The 26,608-nt window shown below is 46.7% G+C and overlaps 1 protein-coding gene across 3 annotated transcripts in view; it reads right to left on the reverse strand.

The window, feature by feature from the left end:
- Positions 1-24,658, reverse strand: part of ZC3H18 (zinc finger CCCH-type containing 18) — a 65,754-nt gene extending 41,096 nt beyond the window's left edge. Inside the window, exons 1-4 of one of the 3 annotated variants that reach the window (XM_038538070.1) lie at positions 24,471-24,658; positions 16,282-16,880; positions 6,260-6,344; positions 5,505-5,576 (exon numbers count right to left, since the gene is read on the reverse strand). In XM_038538070.1, coding sequence (XP_038393998.1) covers positions 5,505-5,576; positions 6,260-6,344; positions 16,282-16,866 — 742 coding nt within the window. In that variant the 5' untranslated portion in view covers positions 16,867-16,880; positions 24,471-24,658. Of the gene's footprint in view, positions 1-5,504; positions 5,577-6,259; positions 6,345-16,281; positions 16,881-23,429; positions 23,880-24,470 lie in introns of those variants that run through there. The other 2 variants (XM_038538069.1, XM_038538071.1) reach the window with 2 other exon arrangements.
- Positions 24,659-26,608: the final 1,950 nt, after the last annotated feature.

The raw sequence follows: 26,608 nt of genomic DNA on the forward strand, positions 1-26,608 counted from the left end.
TGTGTGGTGGGTCCAGAAACATGATCAGATTTTAAAATTTCTGATGGTTAGTCTGACTGGTTATGAGGATAGCGCAGTGCTGGCACCATTTAAAGGCTGCACTTGCTGTATCCACAATGTGTCCTGCTACTGTGTTATTTCTAACTAAGTAAGACAAGGTAGTCTTAGTTTAAATATTTCTTAGTCCCATTTCTTATTAGTCTGAATAACTCACAATAGAAAATACAGGGGTTGTAGAAATAAAGAAGTTTAAAGTGCTTCATGGCTTTAAGAAATTACCATTGAAAGAAAGGCAGAACATGTAAAATCTAACAATTAAGTATTAAGGACAAAAAAATATTAAGGACAAATGTAGGATCTAGGTGTATATTAATGGGCATAAAGTCCCACAAACCATCATGTGCAAGTTTTTATAATGAACATAAAGAACTCAGGTGTACTTCCCTTTCCCATTTCATAGATGAGTCACCTCTAGTGGAATCTGAAATACATTACTTTCTCTAAGGAATACCCTGTGGTAGCTGAAATAATTAAAATAACATCTGGCTTGCTTCTTTGTAAATAATGTAGACTTAAAACCAGCAGTTCTTTTACGTTTGGGTCTTAGGACCCCAAAGAGTCACAGATGGGTTCTATCTAATTGGTACCTGCTATGTATGGAAATTAAGACTGAAAATACTTGAAGACATAATATATGCCATGTGTAACTTACATTAACAATATATTAACATGTTTCATGCAAAATAATTTTAAAAAATACTCAAGTGATCAAGTAGCATTATTTTCCTTTTTGCAAACCTCTTAAAAATGGACATTAACACAGAAGACGTTTTCATCTGCTTCTGTATTCAGGCTGCCGTGATGGCTCACAGAGCTTGAAGTAGGTGAAGAAAACCCAGTGTCACACCGAGACACAGTTGGGCAAGGGAGGATACTGAGCAGCCTCCTCAGAGACTCACTCATGTCCCTGAGGCCCCCTGGACCTTGCCAAACAAAGGGTTCTCAGCCATTAGCTGCCAGGCAGGGCCTGTCATCCTTGCACTGAGCATTTCCGACTGCTTCACTGATGCCCATTGGCCCATCTCGAACCACAAGGGGATCTTCTATCCAGGTGTGATTCTGTGACACCATGCAACGGTCATTTGGAAAAGTCATTACACACTGCAGGTGGAGATTCAGGCCCTCCAAAATTCTTTTTTTTTTTTTTTTTCTCCAAAATTCTTTGACACGAGAGCCCAAAGCTCATCATTAGCAACACATACTGGCCACTGTTCTCCTGGAGGCGGCAGGTTCACTCTGTTTCTGAGGAGACTGTGTTCTGTGTCACCTTGGCAGTCTTTGCTCATGCTTGAGCCGCACGCACCCTTCTCATGCAGCAAAGAGACTGACAGAGGGGCTCTAGGAGCCTTTGCATCTTGTCATGCTGAATATGGAAAAGACCAGTACTAACGGTTTTTCCCAGGGCGATGGACGTGTTCTACAACTGGATTGTGGGGACGGCTACAGAACTTGGTAAATTTAATACAAATCACTGAACTGTATGCTTAAAATACAAATTTTAGGGCATGGATATTATTCCTTAATGGAATTGTTTTGTTTTGCTTTCTAAAGGCCTGTACTCAAATGTAAAATTTCACTATTCTTACTGCTTTCTTACAGGCATCATTAAATGAAATTGCCATTATTTAACTCTGAGTGCATGGGGGTCAATACCTGACTACTAGCAGGCTCAGTACCACAAAAGTAGCTTTGACCTCAGGGTCCCTTGAAACAATCTTAAGAAACCCTAAGAGTCTGCAAACCACATATGAAGATCTGCTGCTTTAAACATGAAAGAGAGGGATGCCAGGGTGACTCAGTGGTTAAGCATCCACCCCTGGCTCAGGTCATGACTCTGGCATCCTGGGAGGAGTCCCCCGGCACTGGCTCCCCACAGGGGGCCTGCTTCTCCCTCTGCCTATGTCTCTGCCTCTCTTTGTGTCTCTCATGGAAAAATAAATAAAATCTTTAAAAAACAAAAGAATGCAGCCATTCAAAAACAGGCAATGAACATTTCTCCAATAAAGATAAAACTGTTCAAATGGTCAATGGGCACGTGAGAAGATGCTCACCATCAGTAATTATGAGAACGCGAATTGAAACCACAATGTGATGACACTCCTCATAGGATTTTTACTATCAAAAGATCAGAAAATACTAAGCGAGGAGGCCCTGGGTTCTTGTGCACTGCAGGCGGCTATATAACATGGTGCCACTGCCACAACAACAGTATGGAAGCTCCTCAAATTACAAACAGAATCACTGTATGATTCAGTAATTCCAGTTTGGAGTACACACCCCCAAAATTTGAAAGTAGTGTCTTGACACATTTGCACACCTATGTTCATAGCAGCATTAAACACAGTAGCAAAGGGATGGAAACAACCCGAGTGTCTGTTGTTGGATGGACGGATAAGCAAAAAGTGGTGTATACACAATACAATACTAACCTAGGAAAGAAAGAATTCTGACACCTGCTAAAACACAGATGAACTTCGAGGGCACAATGATGAGTGAAATAAGGCAGTCACAAAAAAATAAGAATCGTATTATTCCACTCACACTGGGTATCTAAGATAGTCAAATTCATGGGAAATAGAATGATGGTTGTGCCAGGGCCTTTGGGAGGGAGGAACGGGAAGTGACTGTTTAATGGCTACAGAGTTTCAGTTTTACAAGAGGGAACTGAGTTCTAGAGATGGATGGTGGTGATGGCAACAAAATGAATATTACTCAATGCCATGAACTACATAGTTGAAAATGGTTAAGGTTTGGAAGATGGTTAATGTAAATTTTACATTAAGTGTATTTTACCAAACTCTGTGTGTGTGTGTGTGTGTGTGTGTGTGTGTGTTAGAGAAAGAGAGAAAGAGAGGGAGGGAGGGAGGAAGGGGGAGGACAGAAAGGAGGAGGGACAAGGAAGTCCGGCCCACAGAGTGGGTGGGCACTACTGACAGCTGGCTCAATCAGAAACCCAAAGTAAAACATAGTTTAAAGAAAATGTTTATGCTTTTGTAGATAGAACTTTATATCTTGATGATTCAACATAAATACACTAGAGGTAGAAATATACCATAAATAAAATACTGGTGTTTAAAAATATTTCCATTTAGATTTCTAAGTACATTTCATTATCAATGGTCACAAATATCAATGTATCCATTTGGGCAATTAATGATTAACCTGCAGAAATCTTTTAATAGAAATATAACTAAAAAACTTTCTTAGGAAGAATTTTCAAATTAAGATGTAATTCACGTATCATAAAATACCCCAATCTTAAGTATACAATTTAGTGGGTTTTAGCATGCATGCACGAAGGTGTACAACCATTGCCCTAGAAGGAAGCCCTATACTGCTTGGCCATCACCCCCACCACCTGCTCCCACTCCCTCCCACCCTCCATAGGCCCCATGGCCTAGACAATGACTCCCAGTTCCTGCCTCTATGGACCCATTCTGGATAGTTCGCTTAGATAGAAATGCACAAGAGAGGGGCCCTCCGTGTCTGGCTTTACTGAGCAGAATGTCCTCAAGGTTTATTCATGCTGTGGGATCAGCACTTCATTTGCTTCATGGCTGTGTAACATCCCACTGTATGGACAGACTGCACTCTGTGTAATCATCTATGACCTGATGGACATTTGAGTTGTTTGTATTTGTTGGCTATCTTAAATACTGCTTTTATGAACATTTATGTACAAGTTTTTGTGGGGATGTAGGTTTTCATTTCTCGTAGATAGAGACCCAGAAGCAGAAGTGACTGGGTCACAGGAGAGTTCTACCCTCTTGGGTTCTTGGAGGCACCACACACTGTTCTACAGCAGCTGCACCCTCTTGCGCTCCCACCAGCAGGATGTGAAGGTTCCATTTCTCCACATCCTTGTTAAATACAACAAACTCCATTTTATTTTTAAAGTAACTTTTCTTGCTAATGAAGGGAACTTACACAGATTCATCTCAATTTAATACCAAGCTTATAAACTGCAGGTAAGCAAAAACATTTTCACCCAAAAACTCAAGACTAAGAAAAGCAGCAAGAGATATGTTCTAGAACACCCCAAGAATCAACCACTTCTTTTTGTACAGAGTATTACAATACTCTGTAGAATAAACAGTAGCGGTGGAAAAGGTAAATATATACTTAAAAGCAAAGTGTGAAACAAGTTATTGATTATGCCCAATCAAGTTTCAAAGAAGGCTGATTACCACTAGCTTCAGATTTCTATGCAGGAAGACCTCCTCTTTGGCTTTTATCTCTGAAACCCAAGCTGAGCATTTCATTGGACTCTGGAGGGACCTCCCTCCCACTGTGATGTGGCCCTAGGGACATCCATGGAGATGGCACCCAGTCCTTGCCCAAGGCATCTCCCGAGGATGCTGATCTGCAGTCCCAGCAACAAATTCACTTGTCTGTGTGCTTCTGTTAATAAATTCTGGAAATAACTTCAGGGCTGTGAGCCTGCAAAACCAGACAGGAACCTTTGTGGCACAGATGCACGGTACTGCCTCCTGTTGTGGGAGCCCTGGCTAGTCCTGACAGGCTGCCCAGGATTCTGAATCACACAGTTCGACAACACTGCACACATCCATCTATGTATACATGTATATATTGGTCTCCTCTTCTTTAATCAAGAAATTTCAGACATGGACTGACATCATTTATTCCCATGTAATCATGGAAAAGAGGCCTTCTGTTAAGTTAAAATTTCTGAAATACTTATTTCAAATATCAAAACCCTTTTTTTTTTTTTTTAAAGTAGGCTCCATGACCAGCACAGAGCCCAATGTGGGGCTTGAACTCATGACCCTTATGACCCTGAGATCAAGACCTGAGCCGAGATCAAGAGTCAGACGCTCAATTGACTGGGCCACCAGGCATCCTTCAAATACTAAAAGTTTTAAAGAACTGTTATTGACTTTCTAAAACATACCACACACTTATGTGCATTCTCAGGGTGACCACACTGCCCAAGACAGAACTGCCAGCTGCTCTCCTGAGGGCAGACTGCACATGACTGCACAGTGGAGTTCACCACATGCATGTCTAACTCCAAGGAGTTTCCACTTGGCAGAAACAACAGTCTGTGTGTCAATAGCACAGGCCAGGAGCATGCGGCCTGAGGAGGGAGCTGACCTGGGTCCTGAGTGCACTGGATCCTCGGTCCTGTCCACCCTCTGTACCGTGTCTTCCTGGGTATAGGGGCAGGGTCCTTCAGGGGCCACTCAAGGGCAGAGCCTGCCCTCTCAGGAAGATGGGACTCCACCGTGCCTACTCTCCCCACCTCCCCGTGCCATCCGCAAAGCTCTTGTGAGCCTCATCAAGTGCCTCTAAGAACTGAGGTTCATGACCTCTCTCTGCCCCTCAGAGCCTCCCCCTTCCTTCTGGCTTCACATCAGAATTCTGGATCCAGGAGAAAGAAGTCTGGCCTCCGGAGCAGAGAGTGAATATCGTATACTCTGTACCTTTAACCTGGCCTCTGAATGGTATGGAATGTGATATTGGTGGAAGAGGAGTGGATAATGCTGTCACAACATCTGGAAAAGAAGTACAGGAAGCTCTTGTGAAATTCAGACCGTACGTGCAGGCTGAGCCAGCGAGCGAGGGCACCCAGGGCCAGAGTGAGATTAGGACAAAGACAAACATCTTCCTACCTGTCCAAGGAAAATGTGGGACTACAAGGAACGTGCCCAAACTACAAGCATGCAGCAGAGAAACCCTCACAGACCAGGGTTCCTGCTGCCATTTCCAAGTTGGCCCTGCTGTGTGCCTCTGCCACTGGGTGCACACCACTCACCTTCTAGCAGGGGCGGGCCTTACTGCACTCAGAGCCCCTCCCTCCACTCTTTAGAAATCCATTTCAAATGAAGGATGTTACTTCAATATATTTAGCAAAAAAGTGGCAACTTTCCTTACAGAGATGGGAAACTGTCTGCACTGGTGCCTGGGGTAGCTGGCCTCATGCAGAGGCAACTATACTGCCTACATTCAAGCTTTGGCTCTCCTACAAACAGGCAGGCCTAGAACCACTAGCGTGACACTGGCTAGGCTGACTCCTCCAAGTCAGTCCCATGAGTCAAGGACCAGCGGAGGATCGATGCCACCACCACCATTTAGGTCACAGTCTGGCCCCCAAGAACAGCCTGCGTAGCTTCGGGGCTGAACCACCACCACAGTCCCGGGAAAAGCCAAGGCCACATGAGGCCCCTCAGACAATTACCTTTCATGAAGAATCGGCAGGTGGGACGTGGCCTCACCTTCCTGTCACTGGGATCCTTTACTTCACCCTCCTCCAGATCATCATCCTGAAACAGAGGACAACATGACTTAAGAGGGAATCACCTTAAGAAAGAAGAGGTGAGAGGGGTATCTGCCACCAGGCACAGCTTCACTAGACCAGAAAGGATATTTCTACAAGACTGGTGTCTCAGCTGCTCAGCAACTCATGTACAATTTTCCCAAACTCAGGTTCCTCAGCCAACACAATGGGGCTATGTTAGAGTTCACCTCCAAGACCAAGGATTCACAACACATAACACCGAGTAAAAACACCCTGTGAACCAGGCAAGGCAGGTACAGAGTGGGGTTTCACTGTATTTCCCTTCATTAGCAATGTTGGGCAGAAAATGGTTACACTTCAGGTTTTTTAATACTTTCTATGTTTATTTTAAGATTTTCTTTATTTGAGAGAGAGTGAGCATGAGCAGGGGAGGTGGGGAAAGTAGAGGGAGAGGGAGAAGCAGACTCTCCACTGAGCAGTGAGCCCAATGTGGGGCTTGATCCCAGGACCCTGAGATCATGACCTAAGCCGAAGGCAGAGCCTTAACCGAGCTACCCAGATGCCCTGATACTCTATGTTTAAACAATATTTATAGAACAAAATATATATTTTTTAAAAAAGATTTATCTTCATTTGAGAGAGCACATGAGAGAGATCATGCACATATGCACAAGAGTGCACCCAGTGCCCTGGGTGGCGCAGCGGTTTAGCGCCTGCCTTTGGCCCAGGGCACGATCCTGGAGACCCGGGATCGAATCCCACGTCGGGCTCCCGGTGCATGGAGCCTGCTTCTCCCTCTGCCTATGTCTCTGCCTCTCTCTGTGTGACTATCATAAATAAATAAAAATTAAAAAAAAAAAAAAAAAAGAGTGCAGGGGGAAGGGGCAGAAGGAGAGAGAGTCTCAAGCAGATTCCTTACTAAGCACAGAGCTTGATACGAGGCTCGATCCCACAACCCTGAGATCATGACCTGAGCTGAAACCAAGAGTTGGATGCTTAACTGGCGCCCCAAAATATTTTATGTTCTTTAAACACAAATATCCTCTAATTTAGAAGTCTAGGGGTAGGGAGGAGGGAGGACGGACTCAGACCCAGGCCCTTCTTTCCTCAGTCCAGAGCTCACCACCTTCTCTGTTAAGTTTAACATAATGCAAGGCCTTTGATAACACCAGTCTGGGTGGGCCTCATCCTCAGGGATTCCAAAGAGCAGCTGTGACCTAGACTGCTGCTCTGTGCCCTATCCAGTGCCCATTACCGCAGGGCCTCAATCACCCTTGACTTTCAGAGACCCCACCCCCAGGGGTCACCTGTAGCCCAAGGAAGTGTGCAACTGCCCTGCTGACATCTCAGTGGGAAGGTCAAAGATGGAGCTCTTCACTGTCTGTGTCCAAGCCTATTGCAGTGTTACCGGAGTCAACCCAAGGGGTCACAAAAGGCAGGGTGTGGGGATCGCTGAAACATCTCCAACTCTCCTGCAGCATCATCCTCATCCAAAGTACTTCCCAGTCCTAGCTGGTCTGGGAGCCACTTCCAAACTGGTACTCTACTTTCTCTGGACTGCCCACATGCCCTCTGTGGTATGCAGACAGCTTTCTTTTTTTTTTTTTTTTTAATGCAGACAGCTTTCTGACCCCAGCCTGTCTTCTTCATTTTCTGCCTTCGTGAACATGCAGCTCATCTCATTTTCAGATGGCAGGTGAGTCTCCTTCCTCAGGGACCCCGCCCCCTGCCAGCTCTCTTCAAGACAGGTCCCCACAGCACTGGCCAAGGCTACCAGGGTGCTGCCCGACCATACGGGAGCTCCACCAGGCAGGACTGTGTCACTGGTCCAAGCATAGCTTGTAGCAAATGGGCAGCATTTGCTGAATGAAAAAATCCTAAAGTCAAACCCTGGGTTTATAATGACTTATTTTTAAAACTTAAGTATTTGTATCATTTCTGCTCCGAAAATATTTACGTATTACGAGCATTTTAGGGGGCACCTGGGCAGTGCAGTAAAGTGCCCAACTCTTGGTTTCAGCTCAGGTCATGATCTCAGGTTGTGGGATTGAGGCCACACATTGGGCTCTGCGTCAGCAGGGAGTCTGCTTGGGACTCCCTCTCCCTCTGCGCCCTCGTACTTACTCTCTTGTGTATTCTCTCAACGATAAATCTTTTAAAAATATATACATTTTGTTCTATAAATATTGTTTAAACATACAAAATATTAAAATCCTGAAGTGCAACCATTTTCTGCCCAGCATTGCTAATGAAGGTAAATACGGTGAAACCCCGCTCTGTACCTGCCTTGCCTAGTTCACAGGGTATTTTTATTCAGTGTTCCTCTGTCATGAACCCTTGGTCTTGGAGGTGAGCTCTGACATAGTCCCATCGTGCTTGTTGGCTGAGGAATCTGAGGTTGTGAAAACCAGACTCTCTTCCTCCCTCCCTCTGCCTCTCCCTACTGTGCACATCTGTGCGCATGCTCCCTAATAAATACATCAATCTTTTTTTAAAAAGCATTCCATATAATGAAAAGAACAAATGCCTGAAAGTTATAACCCTTAAGAAGCAACAGAATGATTTCTTTGAAAAAGATGAAATAATTTATTCAAGGACTTTTTAGGTCTCCAGAACGTATTCATTCTCTGGCAGTCTGTCCCCTTTGTGCACCAGCACCCCCCTTCTTCCTGACCGCAGGATGAGTTCCTTACATCTCCTCTGGTTGTTAGCATCTTCTTTTTATGATTGTTCTCACAGTGATGATTACCACACTAATATCTCTATACGATGTTTACAGAAGCTCAAATGAAGAGCAGATTCTTCATTCTCATTAGGAAAATAAAACTCTTCTGAAAGGTTACAACCCATTCAAATCCCTTGCTTCACTTGAAATGAAGGCACAGGAGCTGAGATGAGGAGAGCAGGACAGTGGCCTTTCAATAGTCAGGACTCAGAGGAAGTGTGCAGATCAAATTTAGAGAGGTATTTCTGCAAAGCTGTTACTTTTAATACTTGCCAGAGCAGAAAGGAGAACCACCCACCCATCTTAAGATTAGTGAAGTCATGTGAGCCATATAAAGGAGTTCTGTGCAATGGCTGAAAATGCTCAGTAAATACCTAGAAACACAAGATAATACAGTGTGTTTTACAGTGTCCACCCAGAGAACACTGAAGGGCATCTGCCCACTGGCCGCTGCCAGGTAGCCACACTTGCTAGGATGGAGACAGAGGGCTGCCCCTAGTGGTATGCTGGGTTTATGGTCTTTCCTTTAATTAAAAAACAAACAAGAACAATAACTCACTCAGCAGTATAATGTCCTGCATTTTCAACTAACCATTTAGTACACTGGCTTTTTGAGTGATGGAAAATTATTTTTTTTTAAATTTTTTATTTATTTATGATAGTCGCACAGAGAGAGAAAGAGAGGCAGAGACACAGGCAGAGGGAGAAGCAGGCTCCATGCACCGGGAGCCCGACGTGGGATTCGATCCCGGGTCTCCAGGATTGCGCCCTGGGCCAAAGGCAGGCGCCAAACCGCTGCGCCACCCAGGGATCCCCCAGTGATGGAAAATTAAAAAGAGTTCTTAAATTTGCAGTTTCATGCAAACACAAATCAAGAAAGGGGCTCTCTAAAGTCAAGTTCACACTGCTCAGTTGTTTGTGGCTGTCATGTTGAGAGTGTAATGCACGCAGATTCTTTCAGATCACCTGATCACGTGGCTGCACGCAGAGACAAGAGAGAGTGGAGGACAAGGAGAGGACCCAGTGGTCTGGCCAGAAGCAAACTGGTGGGTGTAGGCATGGGACAGCACCCATGAAGCTCTCAGCGACCTTCACCCAGGGCAGGCTAACCCAGCCCCAGTCTGGAACTCAGGGGCAAGGCTCTCTGGGGGCTAATAGGGTCTAAGGGAAACCAGGCTGCTGGCATGCCCCAATCAGCACATTCTCAGGGAAACACACACAGGGCACATTGGACTTTAATGGCTTTACAAAATATAACTGCAGGGAAGGCCTGGGCTTGAATCCTGACAGTGTGACCATGGACAAAAGCCTCTGAACCAGGAGTCCTTCAGGAGTCCTGAAGTAGAACAGGTGGTTGTGCTCAGGGTATCCGAGCAGTGCATCACATAAAACCAGCAGGAGGGTAGCCCGGGTGGCTCAGCAGTTGAGTGCTGCCTTTGGCCCAGGACCTGATCCTGGAGTCCCGGGATCGAGTCCCACGTTGGGCTCCCTACATGGAGCCTGCTTCTCCCTCTGCCTGTGTCTCTGGGGCCTCTCTCTCTCATGAATAAATAAATAAAACCTTAAAGAAAAAAAAAAAAAAACCCAAAACAACGCCAAGCAGGAGTGCTCAACAAGTTGTTGTGATTTTAATGGAAAAATACCTTGGAGGCAATGTGCCAAGATACGACGGTCTAAGCAATGGTAGTATGGCTTTACTTTCTGGTCTGTGAAGGTTATTTTCCTCTTAAAAAACAGAACAAAAAATAATAATAAAAATAAAAATTAAAAAAAAAATAAAAAACAGAACAAAAAAAAATGCCTGCATATTATTTATAGAAGACGTTGTTTCCAGCACAGCAGATCCTGCAGTAAGGGTGGACCAGCAATTACCATGTGAAGCTGCCATGTGGGGAGCAGATGGGACACATGCACCAGAGCAAGAGGTCTAGATGCCACCCCAGCACTGTCACCAGGGCCAACCACAATCTCCGCAAACCTGGGGTTCTGCATCTGTAAAATGGGTTAACAGTACAGGTCTATAATCCCTTACCCAAAATTCTTGGGCCCAGATATGTTTTGGAAATTCAGACACACTTTGGTTTTAGAAAGGTGACACAGCAGGGGTCGGAAACAGCATCCTGTAAAGGACACAGTCCTTTCTGTGGGGAGACATGTGACTAGCCCCACAGGGGTAAAATATGGGACAGCCTTGCATCACCTGGGGACAGGTCTAGCACCAGATGAGTGAGGAATGCTATCTACCATCAGAGTTCCTTGACTCCCCTGGCTCCCTCAGGTGGCTGTGCTGACCAACCAGGTTACAGGACATACAGGGTGGCAGTCCTTCAGGTGGTGGATCTGGCCCAGACTCTGCTCAAATGCAGTTACAGGCAGCCGCCTCCTAGGCTTCAGCAAGGCCACTAAGCATCTATGTGATGGGACATGGAGAAGAGTGCACTGCCTAAAAGGAGCAGGGCCCTGCAGAGTGAACACCCTAAGCCACCAGAAGGGGTGTACTGGAGGGAGACCTTTTTTACAAGATATCATGTATCCAGACATAAAAGTAACAGATAAATGTGAACAGAATATAAAATACCGCCCACAAAGAAAATGTTTCCAAGTATTTTTTATGTGGAGCTATCACTTCTGACCAGGAAGTGGCGTGGACCATCCATTCAGGATGTGGCTGTTGTCCTGCTGTCCCCGAGACTCTATCCTGCCAGTGTGAGAGTCAGTGAAGAAAGCAGCTTTGGAACAAGACACAATTTCCTAAAGGGACAGCACCAAATTCTTTTGACCAGTGACAGGGAAGACAAAAAACTAGACCCAACACATGAGCAAAGGGAAGGATGCACACACCAGAGACAGGAGGAGGGGGAAGATGGACTCAGTCGGGAAGGGAAAAATCAAAGACCCACAAACGTCATGTGAGACCCCTCAAACCTGGATGGAAGGAATGGCTCTGGCAAGACTTAGTGGGCACAGGAGAAAGGAAGACCGCCCCCCAGCAGAAGTTGATTTCAATTGGCTCCACCCGTTTTTCTGAGAGATACACAGGCAGAAACAAAGCCACAGGTGCATCCGGTGTGAAGCATGGCTTCCAGAGCAGGTGAGAGACTACAGATTAACTATGGCTCCCTAGGATGTGGATGTCAGGACCCTGGGCCCCCACCCACAAATAAGCCACGGTGCCATGAAGAGTTGGCCCATCCTGTGTACAAAACCCCATCCCTACCACAGGGGAGGCTGGGGGTGACCTCGCCTCATGTCAGGTCACCTGTCCCAGTGACCCAAAATCTAAAAGGGGGAAAAAAGGCAAGACAGTGTATCATGACAAAAGAGAAAAGCACTTGGCTTTTTTAGACCCTTCCACTCAGCTGTTCCGGCACTTCAGGGCCAGAAGGCTACAGGGAGGAGGCAGGCAGCAGGTGTGCAGGGGCGCCTTGGAACAGGGACCCTGCTGGGTACAGGGAGTCCCAGGGACAGCAGTGAATGCATATTTTTAAGGTGCAAGCCAAACTGCACATTTCCTCCTCATACAACATCCAGGAAGTTCACTTATGGTATGAGCGGGCTTGAAAGCAGTAGGGGAAAGAGCTCTCTGGGACATATATTTTCTTTGAGGCCAAAGGCCACTTTGCTGGGATTTACTAAAGGGGACCAAGCCAAAGGACTGGCGAAAGCAGGCTGCTCTGAGATCCAAGTGCATACCTGTGGTTCCCGCTCCATCAGAGACACGGGCCTGTGGCAGGGAGCATGCAGTGCAGGAATGCTAACGGGGCACCTTGGGAAGGAAAGACCCGGGAATGTGTGCTTGGCAGGGACATGGGGCAACAGTGCAGCCGGGATCATTCAGGGAGCCGTGAAGGGCTGGCTGGGAACGGTGAACAGGAGAAAGCCAGCAGCAGCAGCTCCCATACATGCTGATGCACATCCCAATGTGCTCAGGGCTGGCACTGGTCACCTACACCCAGCACTTGTACTGACCTCTCTGTGTGGATGGCTCTCCAGGTAAACCTTCCTTCCACCCACTGCCACCATTTATCTCACAGGCCCAAGGAACCCTGGGCCACAGGATCCTGGTAATTAGGAGCCCTCTCCTTGTTTTCTTGGGACAGAACAAAGCCACAGTTTTTCTCTCTGACACTGAAACATCATACTCATAGGCAATCCAACCAACAACTTCATTTTCTGCCTAAAATTTCACCCAAATTGATAACTTGAGTTTCATAGCATCTCTTCCCTTTGGCAACTCTGTAATAGAGATACATCTTCCAAAACTGGAAGGTAAGTATAGCTAGAAAGCCTAAGGACACCTGCATAGTAATGTCCTGACAACGCCCTTTTAAATAAAATATCTAGTAAAGATATTTTAGCTAACTGAGCTAATGCTCAGTTGTGAGCATATAAAAGACCCAAAATTCTAAGCCTGTAATCACATTACCACCCCCAACAACAAAGTTCTGCTCTTGTGAATCAGGGTTAAATATGCAATGTTTAAAACCCTATAAAACCAGGCACAAAATTTAAAACAAAACAAAAACAAAAACCAGGCACAACCATGGCCCACAACCACAGTTTAAAACGCATTGAGCACATACACACCAGCAACCAAATAAGGAAGTGTGTGTGGTGCTTAGCATGAATCTATGGTTAAGTACTTAATAGCATCCTTTTCCCTCCTCCAACCCAAAACATTTGAGACCTATTCCACACACCTTTCACTGCCAGGGCTCCTGGATAAGCAGCATTTCCTTCCCTGGGGTAATCAAAAAGCCCTAGATTATTTCAACGGGCTCTGTCCCTCTCTCAACTCATTTGAGTATAAGCATTACTCAGCAGGACATGAGGGTTTCATCCCTCAAAACTCAACTTTTTAAGTGCCTGGGTGGCATAGTCAGTTTAACGTCCAACTCTTGGTTTCAGCTCGAGTCACGATCTTAGGGTCGTGAGATCGAGCCCCGTGTCAGGCTCTGAGCTCAGTAAGGAGTCTGCTTAGGACTGTTTCTCTCTCTCTCCCCTACCATGCATGCACACGTGTTCTCTCTCTCAAATACATAAATAAATCTTTTTAAAAAAAGATCATGATTACCAAAGAGGTAAGAATATGCAATGAGGAAAAGTCTCAACAAATGTGTTGAGAAAACCAGACAGCCACATGCAGAATGAAACTGGACCACTTTCTTGTACCATATACAAATTCATTTCCTTGCCTTTTGCAGCTTCTGGAGGCTGCCCGCATTCCTTGGTTTTTGACTCATTCTTCCATCTTTAAAGCCAGCAGCTATGGCAATATTTTTCTAGATACGTCTCCAGACGCAAGGGAAACAGAAGCAAAAATGAACTATTGGGACTTCATCAAAATGAAAAGCTTTTGCACAGCAAAAGAAACAGTCAAAAAAACTTGAAGGCAGCCCAAAGAATGGGAAACAATATTTGCAAATGACATATCCAGTAAAGGGTTAGTATCTAAAATACGTAAAGAACTTGTAAAATTCAACACCAAAAAAACAAATAATTCAATTAAAAAATGAGCGGAAGACATGAACAGACATTTCTCCAAAGAAGACAAACAGGGCAGACCCGGTGGCCCAGTGATTTAGTGCTGCCTTCGGCCCGGGGTGTGATCCTGGAGACCCGGGATCGAGTCCCACGTCAGGCTCCCTGCATGAAGTCTGGTTCTCCTTCTGCCTGTGTCTCTGCCTCTCTCTCTCTCTCTGTGTCTGTCATAAATAAGTAAATAAAATCTTAAAAAAAACCCAAAAAAACAAAAAACAAAGAAGACAAACAAATGGCCAACAGACAAATGAAAAGATGCTCAACATCACTCATCATCAGGGAAATACAAATCAAAACCAGAATGAGAAACCACCTCACACCTGTCAGAATGGCTAAAATCAACAATGCAAGAAACAGCAGGTGTTGTCAAGATGTGGAGAAAGGGAAACCCCCTTACAATGGTGGTGGGAATGCAAACTGGTGCGGTCCGTCACTGTGGAAAATAGTACAGAGGTTCCTCAAAAAGTTAAAAATAGAGCTACCCTACAGTCCACCAATTGCACTACTGGGCATTAACCCAAAAAATACAAAAATACTAATTCAAAGGAATACATGCACCCCTATGTATACTGCATTATTTACAGTAGTCAAAATTTGGAAACAGCCCAAGTGTCCATCAACAGATAAACAGATAACAAAGATATGGTATAGAAACACAATGCAATATTACTCATCTGTAAAAAAAAAAAAAAAGATGAGTAATTACTCATCTGTAAAATCTTGCCATTTGCAATAACATGGATGAAGCTAGAGAGTATAATGCTAGGTGAAATATATCAGTCATTAAAAGATAAATACCATATGATCTCACTCATATGTAGAATTTAAGAAATAAAGTCGGTAAAAAGAGAGAGGCAAACCTGGAAACACACTCGGAACTATAGAGACCACCCTGATAGTCACCAGAGGGGAGGTGGGTGGGGAGATGGGGGAAACAGGTGATGGGGATGAAGATGAAGGGGTGTACGTGTCTCAAGGAGCAAGTGGTGATGTATGGAAGTGCTAATCACTATACTATACACCTGAAACTAATACTATGCTGGAACTAAAATAAAAAAAAACTTAAATATTTGCATTATAAAACCCAACCAATCCATGTCCAAAAAAATATGTTACTGTTACCTTCTCTGTAACCTGAAAGTCAGATTACTTAAATAAATCATAACAAATTATGATGGCTTAATCAAAGGCTGAGATGTTTGGAGGCACAACCCCTATGATGCATTCCAAAAGCTCTTTTCAGGGACACCTCCAAAGATGCTTGGTCCAGCTGGGACCCTCGCCAAAGAATGGGTTCAGGTACAAAGATAAAAAAGCCTGGAAGAACAATCAAGACTCAAAGCAAGCTTCTGGAGTTCATGAGTCTCACAAACCCGACAGGAACTGAAAATCTACAATAGTTTTAGTTGAATATAATCTCAAGTATTATTTAAAGATAGCAAAAAGAAAGGGAGAAATGATCTCTCTAGGTTGCACAAACCTAGAGCTCAAGAAAACAAAATCGGGATTAGGCATTTTAATATACTCCACCAGCAGCAGTAGACAGAGGGTCCATGGAACTTCTGTCAGCCACCAGGTGGCAGACCCCAGTTGTCTGAATCTAGCCTATTCCCTTGGTTTTTGGCACTCCCAGAATAGTCCTGACTTCCCAGCCCTCATGTGCCCTACCCTTTGCCCCACCAGCCCAGGCACTCACGTCGAGCTCCCCATCATCAAGCTCCCCGTCATCATCCTCCTTGTTTTTCTCCTTGGCGGTCTCCAGGGGCTCCTTGTCTTCCACACTGTGAGCGCCTGTAGCCCCCTCTTCCCCAGGAGCTCCTTCTCCCTTCTCCTCATCATCCTCAGCACCAGCCTTCTCGGCCTCATCCTCCTGCCCAGCGGGGGCCGGCTCCTCGGGGACCTCCTCATCGTAGTCTAACTCATGCTCATCCAGGTCCCTGGTGACCGATGAGGCCTCGTCTCTCAGGTCGCTTGTGTGCTCCTCTTCCCCACCGTCCCCCTCTTCAACGTGTGGAGGGCTCGTGGGCTCCCTGCTCAGATCCTGAGCCTCGGACTCCTGGTCCTGGTCCTCCTCGTCAGAGTGACTCTCCTCCTCCTCCTGGCTCAGTCCTGGGGCTGCATTGTCTTCATCCTCCAAATCAGAAGCCCTCTCCCCAGCTCCGTCCAAATCCTGGTCAGACCCACTCTCCCTCAGAATGTCATCATCCGAGAGCCCCTGCTGCTCCTCTTCTTCGTCCTCTGGAGAGCGAGGGTCCCGTTCAGGGCTCTCGGCCACATCCATCGGTACCCACAGTTCTGCAAAATGAAGACAACACAGATGCACAGCAGTTAGCAAAACAGAAAACAAATCCTGGTCTGGTATTTTTGGACTCATGCTCCTTCCTGACCTGCAGGCGGGTCCAGGACCTGCACAGCTCCTCCAAACCCCAGACCCAACTCCACCGTCTCCTGCCACTGACTGTTTCACCAGGGAGGCCGGCAGGCTGGACCCACCCACAAGACCTCCACAAGGCTGCACTGTACTCCCTAAGCTGTGTGTTAAGTGCCTCACACATGCATCAATCTGGCAGAGACCTGGAGTACTTGTCATAAGCACAACCTGGTAGGTAAACAGAAAGTGAGCAATAAGATACGCATTGCAAGGGACAGCTTTTTGGATTCTTAAATTACTCTTAAAATCCAAGAAAAGTTGCATTATAGAATGAAGCAACAGAATTGAAGGCACCCTGCTATCTTTCTGGAGCCATCCTCAAGGGTCTAGAGCAGAAACCCTGACCTGCCTTGTCCCCAGGTCATGGGCTATCTCCTGTTCCTGAATGCACTTGTCCAAGGATGGCTCTGACTGCCCACCAGAATCACTCCAGATGGTCTTTAAAAATGCAGACCTTGGGCCTTATCACAGACCTGTATGTTGGGGCCACCAACAGAAGCTCAGAAGGCAGAATTCATTTGTACATGCTGCGATTATCTCACAGAAAAGTGGAAAACCACCACTGTAATATATATAGTTAGGTCATAGAAAAGAACTCTGGCAAAAATTTTATGTATTTGAGTAGTTTCGTGTGTAAAAAGACGGTCATTTTGTAAGATTTTTTTTCTATTTTTACTAATTTAAACTTAATTATGAAGTGGACATTTTTTCATTTTCCAACCTCCATGCCCAAAGACAGGACATTGTTCCACTTGTTTTAAATGTAGATTGCATACAGTGGGACCGGAATGTATGTGCACGAAACCAACACCAAGCAGTCTATAAGCCAACGATTACCATTCACCACTGCAACCTGGGGCACTGCTGAATTAGTTTGAAATAACAGCAACAGTGAAAAGCTAAGGGTTTATTCTTAAACATTTTAATTTAAAATAACATATATCACAATTATGCAGCTTGGTATTTCAGCGAGATCTGTAAACACATATGATGACATACTTTAAACATATAAAATTATTTTATGTACTTATATAACCAAAAGCTAAACATGTCTTTCAAGTTCATACTTTTGAAAGGAAAACCTGTGTTTAAAGACACATATGCCCAGAGGTGGTATCTTAACCTGTAGTTAAAAACACTTTTTGGGGGGCAGTTAATGGACATTATTATAATTGAGTACCCATTAGGACAAATTACTTAAACTTCCCCACTTTACAAATCAACTAAATGGTGAGCAATAATAGACACTTGCAAACCAATCAATTCACTTGCAGGACAGTTTTGAAAAGGATTCACTTTTCAGTCTTCCTAACTGCACTATCCAGAGGGAGGACTACCCAGAGAGACTTTTCAAAGTCAGTCCTCAAGGGGCACCTGGGGGGTGCAGTCAGTTAAGTGTCCAACTCTTGGTTTCGGCTCAGGTCATGATCTCAAGCCCTGTGTTGGGCTCCATGCTCAGTGCAGAGTCTGCTTGAGATGCTCCCTCTCCCTTTGCCCTCCCCACACTCATGCATGCTTGTGCTCTCTCAAACAAACAAATAAATCTTAAAAAAAAAAAAAGCCCTCAAAGGGTAGACTGCTGAAAATGCAGTAGAGCCCTACTCCCCACAGGGCAGAGGCTGTCCCCATGCAGAGCATGATTACCACCTACAGTAAAGATAAACGCGGTGCCCAAAAACTAAGGACTTTTCACTCTCAGCTGTCCCAGACAGGACCAGACATGGAGGGTGGAGCACAGCAGCCACTCAGGGTCCTTTCCCCTTCCTTACTGGTTAGTTAAGATTTTTGTGTATGAGTCCTATGCCCATCTCTAGATAGTTTTTATTACATTGTATACAAGAAGACTTCTTCACAGGACAGCATCGACTTTCATCTCCCCAGCCACTGAATCTAGACCTATATCCTGTGGGCAAGCAGTCACATGGAACCTCAAGACATCCTACTTGAAACCTAACAAATTCTTTTTTTCTTTCTTTATTTTTTAAAAATTTTTATTTATTTATGATAGTCACCCAGAGATAGAGAGAGAGGTAGAGACATAGGCAGAGGGAGAAGCAGGCTCCATGCACCGGGAGCCCGACGTGGGACTCGATCCCGGGTCTCCAGGATCGCGCCCTGGGCCAAAGGCAGGCGCCAAACCACTGCGCCACCCAGGGATCCCCTCTTTTTTTCTTTAAAGAGGGAAGGGTGAGAGAGAAAAAAATCTTAAGCAGGTTCCACATCTAGTGTGGAGCCCAATGTGGGGCTCAATCTCACGATCTTGAGATCATGATTTGGGCTAAAATCAAGAGTTGGATGCTCAACCAATGAGCCACTCAGGCACCCCTGACAAATTCTGATGCTCACATTTATAGTCCAGGGACAAAATGTATAGTCCTGAAAACAAAATGACTTCTTAAACCAATCAACTGTTATCTAAAATTATACATTTCTCAAACTGGCTTAAAAATCATGCAACTGATAAGCTGCAGAAAATACCCCCAAGTCTGCCACTGGCCTCGCAACATACTATTCTAGCTCAGAGCCACAAATTCTCCCAACCTGGTAACAGCCCAGGTTTTTCTGGGGCTCAGATGCAAACTGGTTTGCACTTTGGTTTCATTGTTATGATTAGATCCAACCAAACTACTTTTATATTTTGGGAACTTAAAAATCAAATCCTAGAGTAAGAAATGGAAGACAGAGAGTACCTCAACTAATGCAAACAGTGGTCGATTTACCCCTGGTGTGCTCCATCTTTTTTTTTTTTTTTTTTTAAGATTTTATTTATTTATTCATGAAAGACAGAGAGAGAGAGAGAGGCAGAGACATAAGCAGAGGGAGAAGCAGGCTCCAGGCGGGGAGCCCAATGTGGGACTCGATTCAGGGACCGCGGGATCACGTCCTGAGCCAAAGGCAGTCGCTCAACCCGCTGAGCCACCAGGGGTCCTTGGTGTGCTCCATCTTTATGAGACACACAGTGCAACAGTGGGGGCTCTGCATGAGAGTTGGACTCCAGCCCCTTTGCTGCCTAGCTTCAGGATCTCAGATCAACTGTATAAACTTGCCATACTGCAGTCTCATCATGTGAAATATAGGGACAACAGTATCTACTTGACAAGACTGTTGAAACCATTAGATGAGATAAATCTGATAACATGACTGGCACAGGTTCCACACATTTAAATTCAAGCTGAATTAGTGAAAAGATGAGTAAAGGCAATCCTCAATTTCTAAGAATCAGACTCCTATCACCCCTCTCAGATGCATTTCAAGTCTCTGGGTGCACTTAGGAGTAATTCATTCATGGTTTCACTTAACAAATAGTTCTCTACTCAATGCAAGACTCTATCATTGCAACGATGTCTGCAATGAAGCTGACAGCCACCACCATCTTCTAAGAGATGACCCCTCTGTGTTGGGCACCTGTCACAGATAAGGAAACCTAGGCCACATGGCCACTGAGCCTGGGACCGCGAGTCAGAGCTGCCTCTAGGGCGTGTTATCTACTACAGAGCTCCACACTATGCGTGAAACGGGCTGGTGCTACCTGCAGAGGAGCCAGCCCTGCTTTTTGCCATTGTTTCTACAAGAAAATGGGACCTGAGTTCCAAATTGATTTTATAAACTCTTTTTTGGAACAGAACCCACACATACTGGGACTTCTACTGAACCAGAAGATTCTGCTTGTTTTCTTTTTCTCCATTTTTAAGTTCTGTGCTGATCCATCTACACCTCTATCTAACCCCCTCTAGAAACAAACCTTCTTGTATATGTGGGAAACTTAACATATGATTTATATAGTCTATTAGTTAAAAGCGATGAACATATGGAGATCCAATTTGTCACATCAATCATTTATTTTAAACTTGTCTGAAATTTGAATCTCGGGCACATAAACTATACACAAATCCAAGAAAAGAAACCCCAAAGGTGCACACCTTTATACTGACGCCACAGGAAATGCTGACTGAAATCACAATCCTGAGAGGCTGGTGTACTATGGCAGGATAAGTAATTTTAAGAAGTACTTACTGAGTACATGTCCCGCCCCACAGTTTAAATTTTGGAAATCACTTCCACATTCCAAGGACACAAAGATAACTAACTTACTGACTTTCAAAGGCAGTTTTCAGAGCTGACCAGAAGGTAGCAGGGCTAAAGGTCCTGAGTGCACCTGCTTCCAGGGGGGCAGCCTAGTGTTCTAGGGTAGTGGTGCTGTGTCTTGAGGGGGGCATGGACTGTTTTGAGAATCTGATGAGGGAGGGAGATGGGATGGCTCCTCTTCCTAGAAAAACTTGAATATGGGCAATTTATTTTCCACTTCAGGGAGTTCAAAACCCCATTACCCAGCATCCCCAGATTGAGAAGTCTTGCCCTAAGTATATTATGTGTTATTCTAGTACATATACACACTTAACCACGCTGTCCACAACTATTTGTCTGCAAAGTCTGTTGGCAGACCCCTCCCCTCCATGAAGTACGTGAGTTGAAGGGTTCAGACTCACCTCCATGTTCCCCAAGCTCAGCACACAGCTGGCCCTTAGTGGCAATGTTCCATCTAATTTACTGTCTGAATTGGGTCAAGTGTGAAAAGGGGGCGTGTTTAACAATTGCAATAGGCATGAGGGATCCCTGGGTGGCTCAGTGGTTTAGTGCCGCCTTTAGTCCAGGGCATGATCCTGGAGACCCGGGGTCGGGTCCCGCGTTGGGCTCCCTTCATGGAGCCTGCTTCTCCCTCTGCCTGTGTCTCTGCGTTTCTCTGTCTCTCATGAATAAATAAAATTCTTAAAAAAAAAAAAAGGCATGAAAAGAGCAGTCCTAGGCACAATGGGACATATAATCATCCCTAGAGGCCCTGACGATTTCCTCAGGAATCGTATCTTTCCTTTACCTATGGAACCCCTTGAGATTTTATAGTATGAGGCTGCACACAGGCAAACACCTTGCAGAGAAATATGTGCCAAAGAATCTACCTACTAAAAACAACTCGAGTCACAGCCTGCTGCACAGAAGAGAAGTGTCACTGGGGGTCAGAAGACGGTTTGCGTGCCAAGCCCTGGGCTGGGCAGGTTCATAGTCTCTCTGGGCATCTATGTCCTGTTCTGTGATGAATTCAGTCTGGCAACCACCTGAGTGCACACTTCAGGTCAGAAGCACAGCCTATCAAATGCAGACAATGACATGGAAGGTCTTCTCATCACATCTTCACCAACTCTGGACTCACAGTTTTTACACAGTTGCTCTTCTCACACAATCACCTTGTAAGAGGATTCCTGGCGAAGTTTACAACTACCTCTTCAGTGCTCTGACCCACAAGATGGTGAACTTGCCCAGAGAAATAAATGACAAACATTCATCACTGTGTTTCCACTGCAGGATGCATTTGGCTGATGACACCTGATAAACGCTTGTGGAATAGGTGACAAAAATCATGTTACTTGGAAAACTACCTGTTGCATACCAGGAAGAAATTGGAAATAAGTGCCCTGTTCTTAGAAGACTACACCAGAATTCACACATGCAGTGGGTACTGCCTGTCTCTCCACAGCCACTATGGAAGGCTGCACATGGATTCCAGGGGCAACGCTAAAGTGCAGAGCATTTTGGGAACTTCTCTTTTTTTTTTTTTTTTTTTTTTTTTAAAAGCTGATTATAGACTGTGTATTATTCTTTTTTTTTTTTTTTAATTTTTTTTATTATTATTTATGATAGTCACAGAGAGAAAGAGAGAGGCAGAGACACAGGCAGAGGGAGAAGCAGGCTCCATGCACCGGGAGCCCGACGCGGGATTCGATCCTGGGTCTCCAGGATCGTGCCCTGGGCCAAAGGCAGGCGCTTAACCGCTGCGCCACCCAGGGATCCCTGGGAACTTCTCTTTTTGAGTGACCTTTAGAAACCTGCGAAGTTCTTTCCTGGCCTTCTGGCAGCAGCAGATTATTCCTCCTCCTAAGGTAGGTCCCTGAGAAATCGCAGGAAACCACTCAGGGCCTGGTCTGTTACATGACCAAGACTTGAGCTACCAAGTCAGGTTAGCTGGTTTTTTGGCTAAACATAGGGTATGACTATTGAACGAGACTGAATTCTCTCACATGACTTACGTATTTATTACGAAAACAGAAGTTCTAAGGCAGTTTTGGCAAAGGAACACTAATGAAACACAAACATAACCATTCAGGATAACAACTTTTAATAGAACAATTCCTTTCTGAATGCCTAAAATCTGGTACATCCGTTTAAAAATTGTGATTCCTACCTTCTCGGATTTACAACCTCTTAAAGGAAGGGCGTCAAAGTGGGTGACAGACACTACTCCCAAAGTGACTAGGAGTGACCACCAAAATCTCCTCAGGAGAGAAGCACTTACCATGAGATGATCTGTAGCTGTGAAAAAGTAAGACACATTCTTAAACAGGAGCAAGGTCACAGCTTACCTGCTGGCTCTCTGGAATGATTCCACACAGCTTTCTTACAACATCTGGACATTCCCCACCCAAAGCCAGAGAGGAGGTCCAGCCTTTGGGACACAGAGCTGGTTAGGCTCCACACATGTGCTCAGGCTGTAAAATTCTTGGGCGAAGACTCCACTCCACAGCAACAGGACGGAGGGGAGCCCCCAAAGAGCTCTGCCCCCAGAGACAGCACTACAGACGCCAACCACTCCCTTCTTCCATTTTCCCCAAACGGATTGGAGGAATGATGACCTACTCTTGCAAAAGAGCTTGCTGAACAGAACTCTCTTAAAGCGATCAGCCTTTCTACACGGCACATATGCTGTCATAAAGTATCCGAGAAAACAACTTTTAGCAGAAGCAAGGCTGGAGATGAAGTCTTAGGCTGTCGCAGCAGTAGAGCTACAGTCAGTTTAGCCAAAGAACTCCGCATCCTTCGGGCTCCTAACTAGAGGAGCAAGGAAGTTTAGCCTAGAGCGGCGCGCGCGCTGGGGCACGGCCAAGATAGCCAACCTGTGCACGCCGGAGCTCGGGGAGCAAGTTCCGGGAGCTCCAGAGAGCTCAAAGTTCCTGCAGAACCCATCCCGGGTCCAGGCTGCTCTCTCCCGGAGGGCGGACCCGCGTCCCTACCCCCCGCCCCCGCCCCCGCCGTGGGCGGCAAACATGTGCCACGCGAATGTCCCGGAAGAGAAATGACAGCTTCGGGGGAATCGACTCCGCCACGGGGCGCAGAGGCAGCCGCGGGGAGTGCGGGCTCCGAGTAGCTTCCAGGGCCCTCCGGGCCGGCGAGCCGCGGACCGAAACCGGGATCGCGCCTCTTTCCGCGACCCCTTCCCAGGACCGGAGAGCCACGCTCGGCCGGGGAGGCAGCCCGGAGCGCTCCCCGGAGGCGGCGGCGCCGGGGCTCCCGGGCCTCCCGGGCCTCGGCTCCGCGCCGCCGCCACGCTCCCCGCCCGGCCGCCTCGGCCTCCTCCCCGCCGGCCCGGCCTCCCCGCCGCCGCCGCCGCCGCCGCCGCCACTTACCTCAGCGCGAGGGCGGGGAGGGGGCCACGGCTCCGCTGGCGTCGGGGCGGCGCGGGGAAGACGTCCCTCGGCCCTTCCGCTCCTCACAGGCTCCGGCTAGAGGCGCGACGCGGGCGGAACAAACGGGCTCCACTACCCGCGGGGGCCGGCCATTGTGCGACGTCATCAGGCCGCGACAGTCGTCCTGCTGGCCGGCGGGCTTCCCTCGCTCGCCCCGCCCTCCGCCCGCTTCCTTCCGGCCTCCGCGCGGCCGCCCCCGCGCGGCCCCGCCCCCGCGGCGCGCGCCCGCCCGAGCCCGCCACGGCGCAGGCGCCGCCGGAGCCCCCGCCCTGGGGCGTGTCTCCGAGCCGCCGGCCGCCGGCGCCCTGGCCACGCCCACCGAGGGGGTCACGTGACGCCTCGCGCCGCCCCGCGCGGTGGGTTCCCGCCGGGTGCTCGCGCTGCGGGCCTTGGCGAGTGCGTTCGTGCTCCCCCCGCCAGAGACCTCTAGCCCCAGAGGACGTGCGCACCCAGGCAAAGTTACTCGTCTTCCCATCCTGAGTTCAACCTCAAAGCCTGGACATTGTCAGCTATTTCCGTCGGACTCGGCCAACGCGATGCATTGAAAATGCATATTTTCAATGCAATAAATTCAATAAATTTCAATGCAATAAAATGCAAATGCATTAGATTTTATTTACTTATTCATGAGAGACCCGGAGGGGTGGGGGGGCAGAGACACAGGCAGAGGGAAAAGCAGGCTCCCTGTGGGGGTCTGATGTGGAGCTAGAGCCCAGGAAATGGGGATTAATGACCTGAGCCAAAGGCAGACGCTCAAGCCACCCAGGCGTCCTAAAAATCATCATTTTGAATGTCAAAGCTTACGGTCTTTAACCATTCCCGCTTTCTTAGAAATAATCAGGCCAACACAAAAATTGATCATTTTGTGGATACTGAGATTCAATGCCAGAGTTTGAGAATTTGCACTATTCCCGTGGGAATAAACAGCTGCTCATCTTGCTAGACGTGATCAGCTCCTGTGAGCACAAGGATGTCATGTGGCATTTGGAGTGTTTGGGCAGCTTCTCTGCTGCACTGCCCCTCAGGATGGAGCCACCTGCAGGGCATCAAACAGCACTTCTTTAGTTCAAGATTTTATTTTTAAGCTCTCTCCGCTCCCAGTGTGGGGCTTGAACTCACAACCCCAAGATCAAGAGTGGCATGCTCCACTTTCCATTTTAGAGAGTAAAGTTGTGGGCCAGGTTGAATGCTCCCCTGTCCCAGCCTTAAAATTCTCAATGGTTTGGGAACAAGGGGCCCACGTGTTCATTTTGGACTGGACCCTGCAAATTACGAAGCGGGTTCTGGGTGTGATGCAGGGTTTGGAAGCTGCTGAGCAGAGCAGCCCATCTTGCTCCTCCAGGAAGCCTGCGGTACATACAAGAACAGGTCATCCTTGGGGCAGCCTGCCAGCACTGGGCCAAATGGCAGTGTCTGGCACCCTGTGAGATTGCATACACTCATAGATGTCTGAACACATGAGCATGGGAGGAAATGGGGGCCTGCACAGAGCTCCCATAGGATCCAGCGCTGCCACTCTTTGGTAGGCAGCCCAAGAGAAATGAAACATGCACGCAGACACCTGTGCACAAACGTGTGCTGGTGGCAGCTCTAGTCACAGAAGCCCCAGAGGGAGCAGCCTACTTGTTCATCAACGGATGAGAGATAAATAACATATGGTCTACCCATACAATAGGATATTATTCAGTCATATGAAGGAATGAAGTCATCATAAGAAGAGAGCGCACAGAGTTCTCTCTCCCTTCCTCCTCCGCATACCGTGGGAGGGCACGAGAAGGTGGCGCCTGCTCCCCTGGAAGACGGCTTTCACCAGAACCTGACTACACCAGCATCCTGTTCCTGGACTTCCAGCCTCCAGAACTGTGACAAATACATTTCTGTTAAGCTGCCCAGTCTGTGGTATTTTGTTTTGGCAGCCTGAGCCGACGAATACATTCCATTTACATGAAACATCCAGAAGAGGCAAATTCATAATGTCAGAGAGTGGACTGAGTGGTCGCCAGGGGCTGCAGGATGTGGAACAGGGAGTGACCGCTCCTGGGAACAAAGTTTCTTTTTGGAGTAACGGAAACGTTCTG

The sequence above is a fragment of the Canis lupus genome, chromosome 5 (genome assembly GCF_011100685.1).
Source record: "Canis lupus familiaris isolate Mischka breed German Shepherd chromosome 5, alternate assembly UU_Cfam_GSD_1.0, whole genome shotgun sequence".
Lineage (NCBI taxonomy): Eukaryota > Metazoa > Chordata > Mammalia > Carnivora > Canidae > Canis > Canis lupus.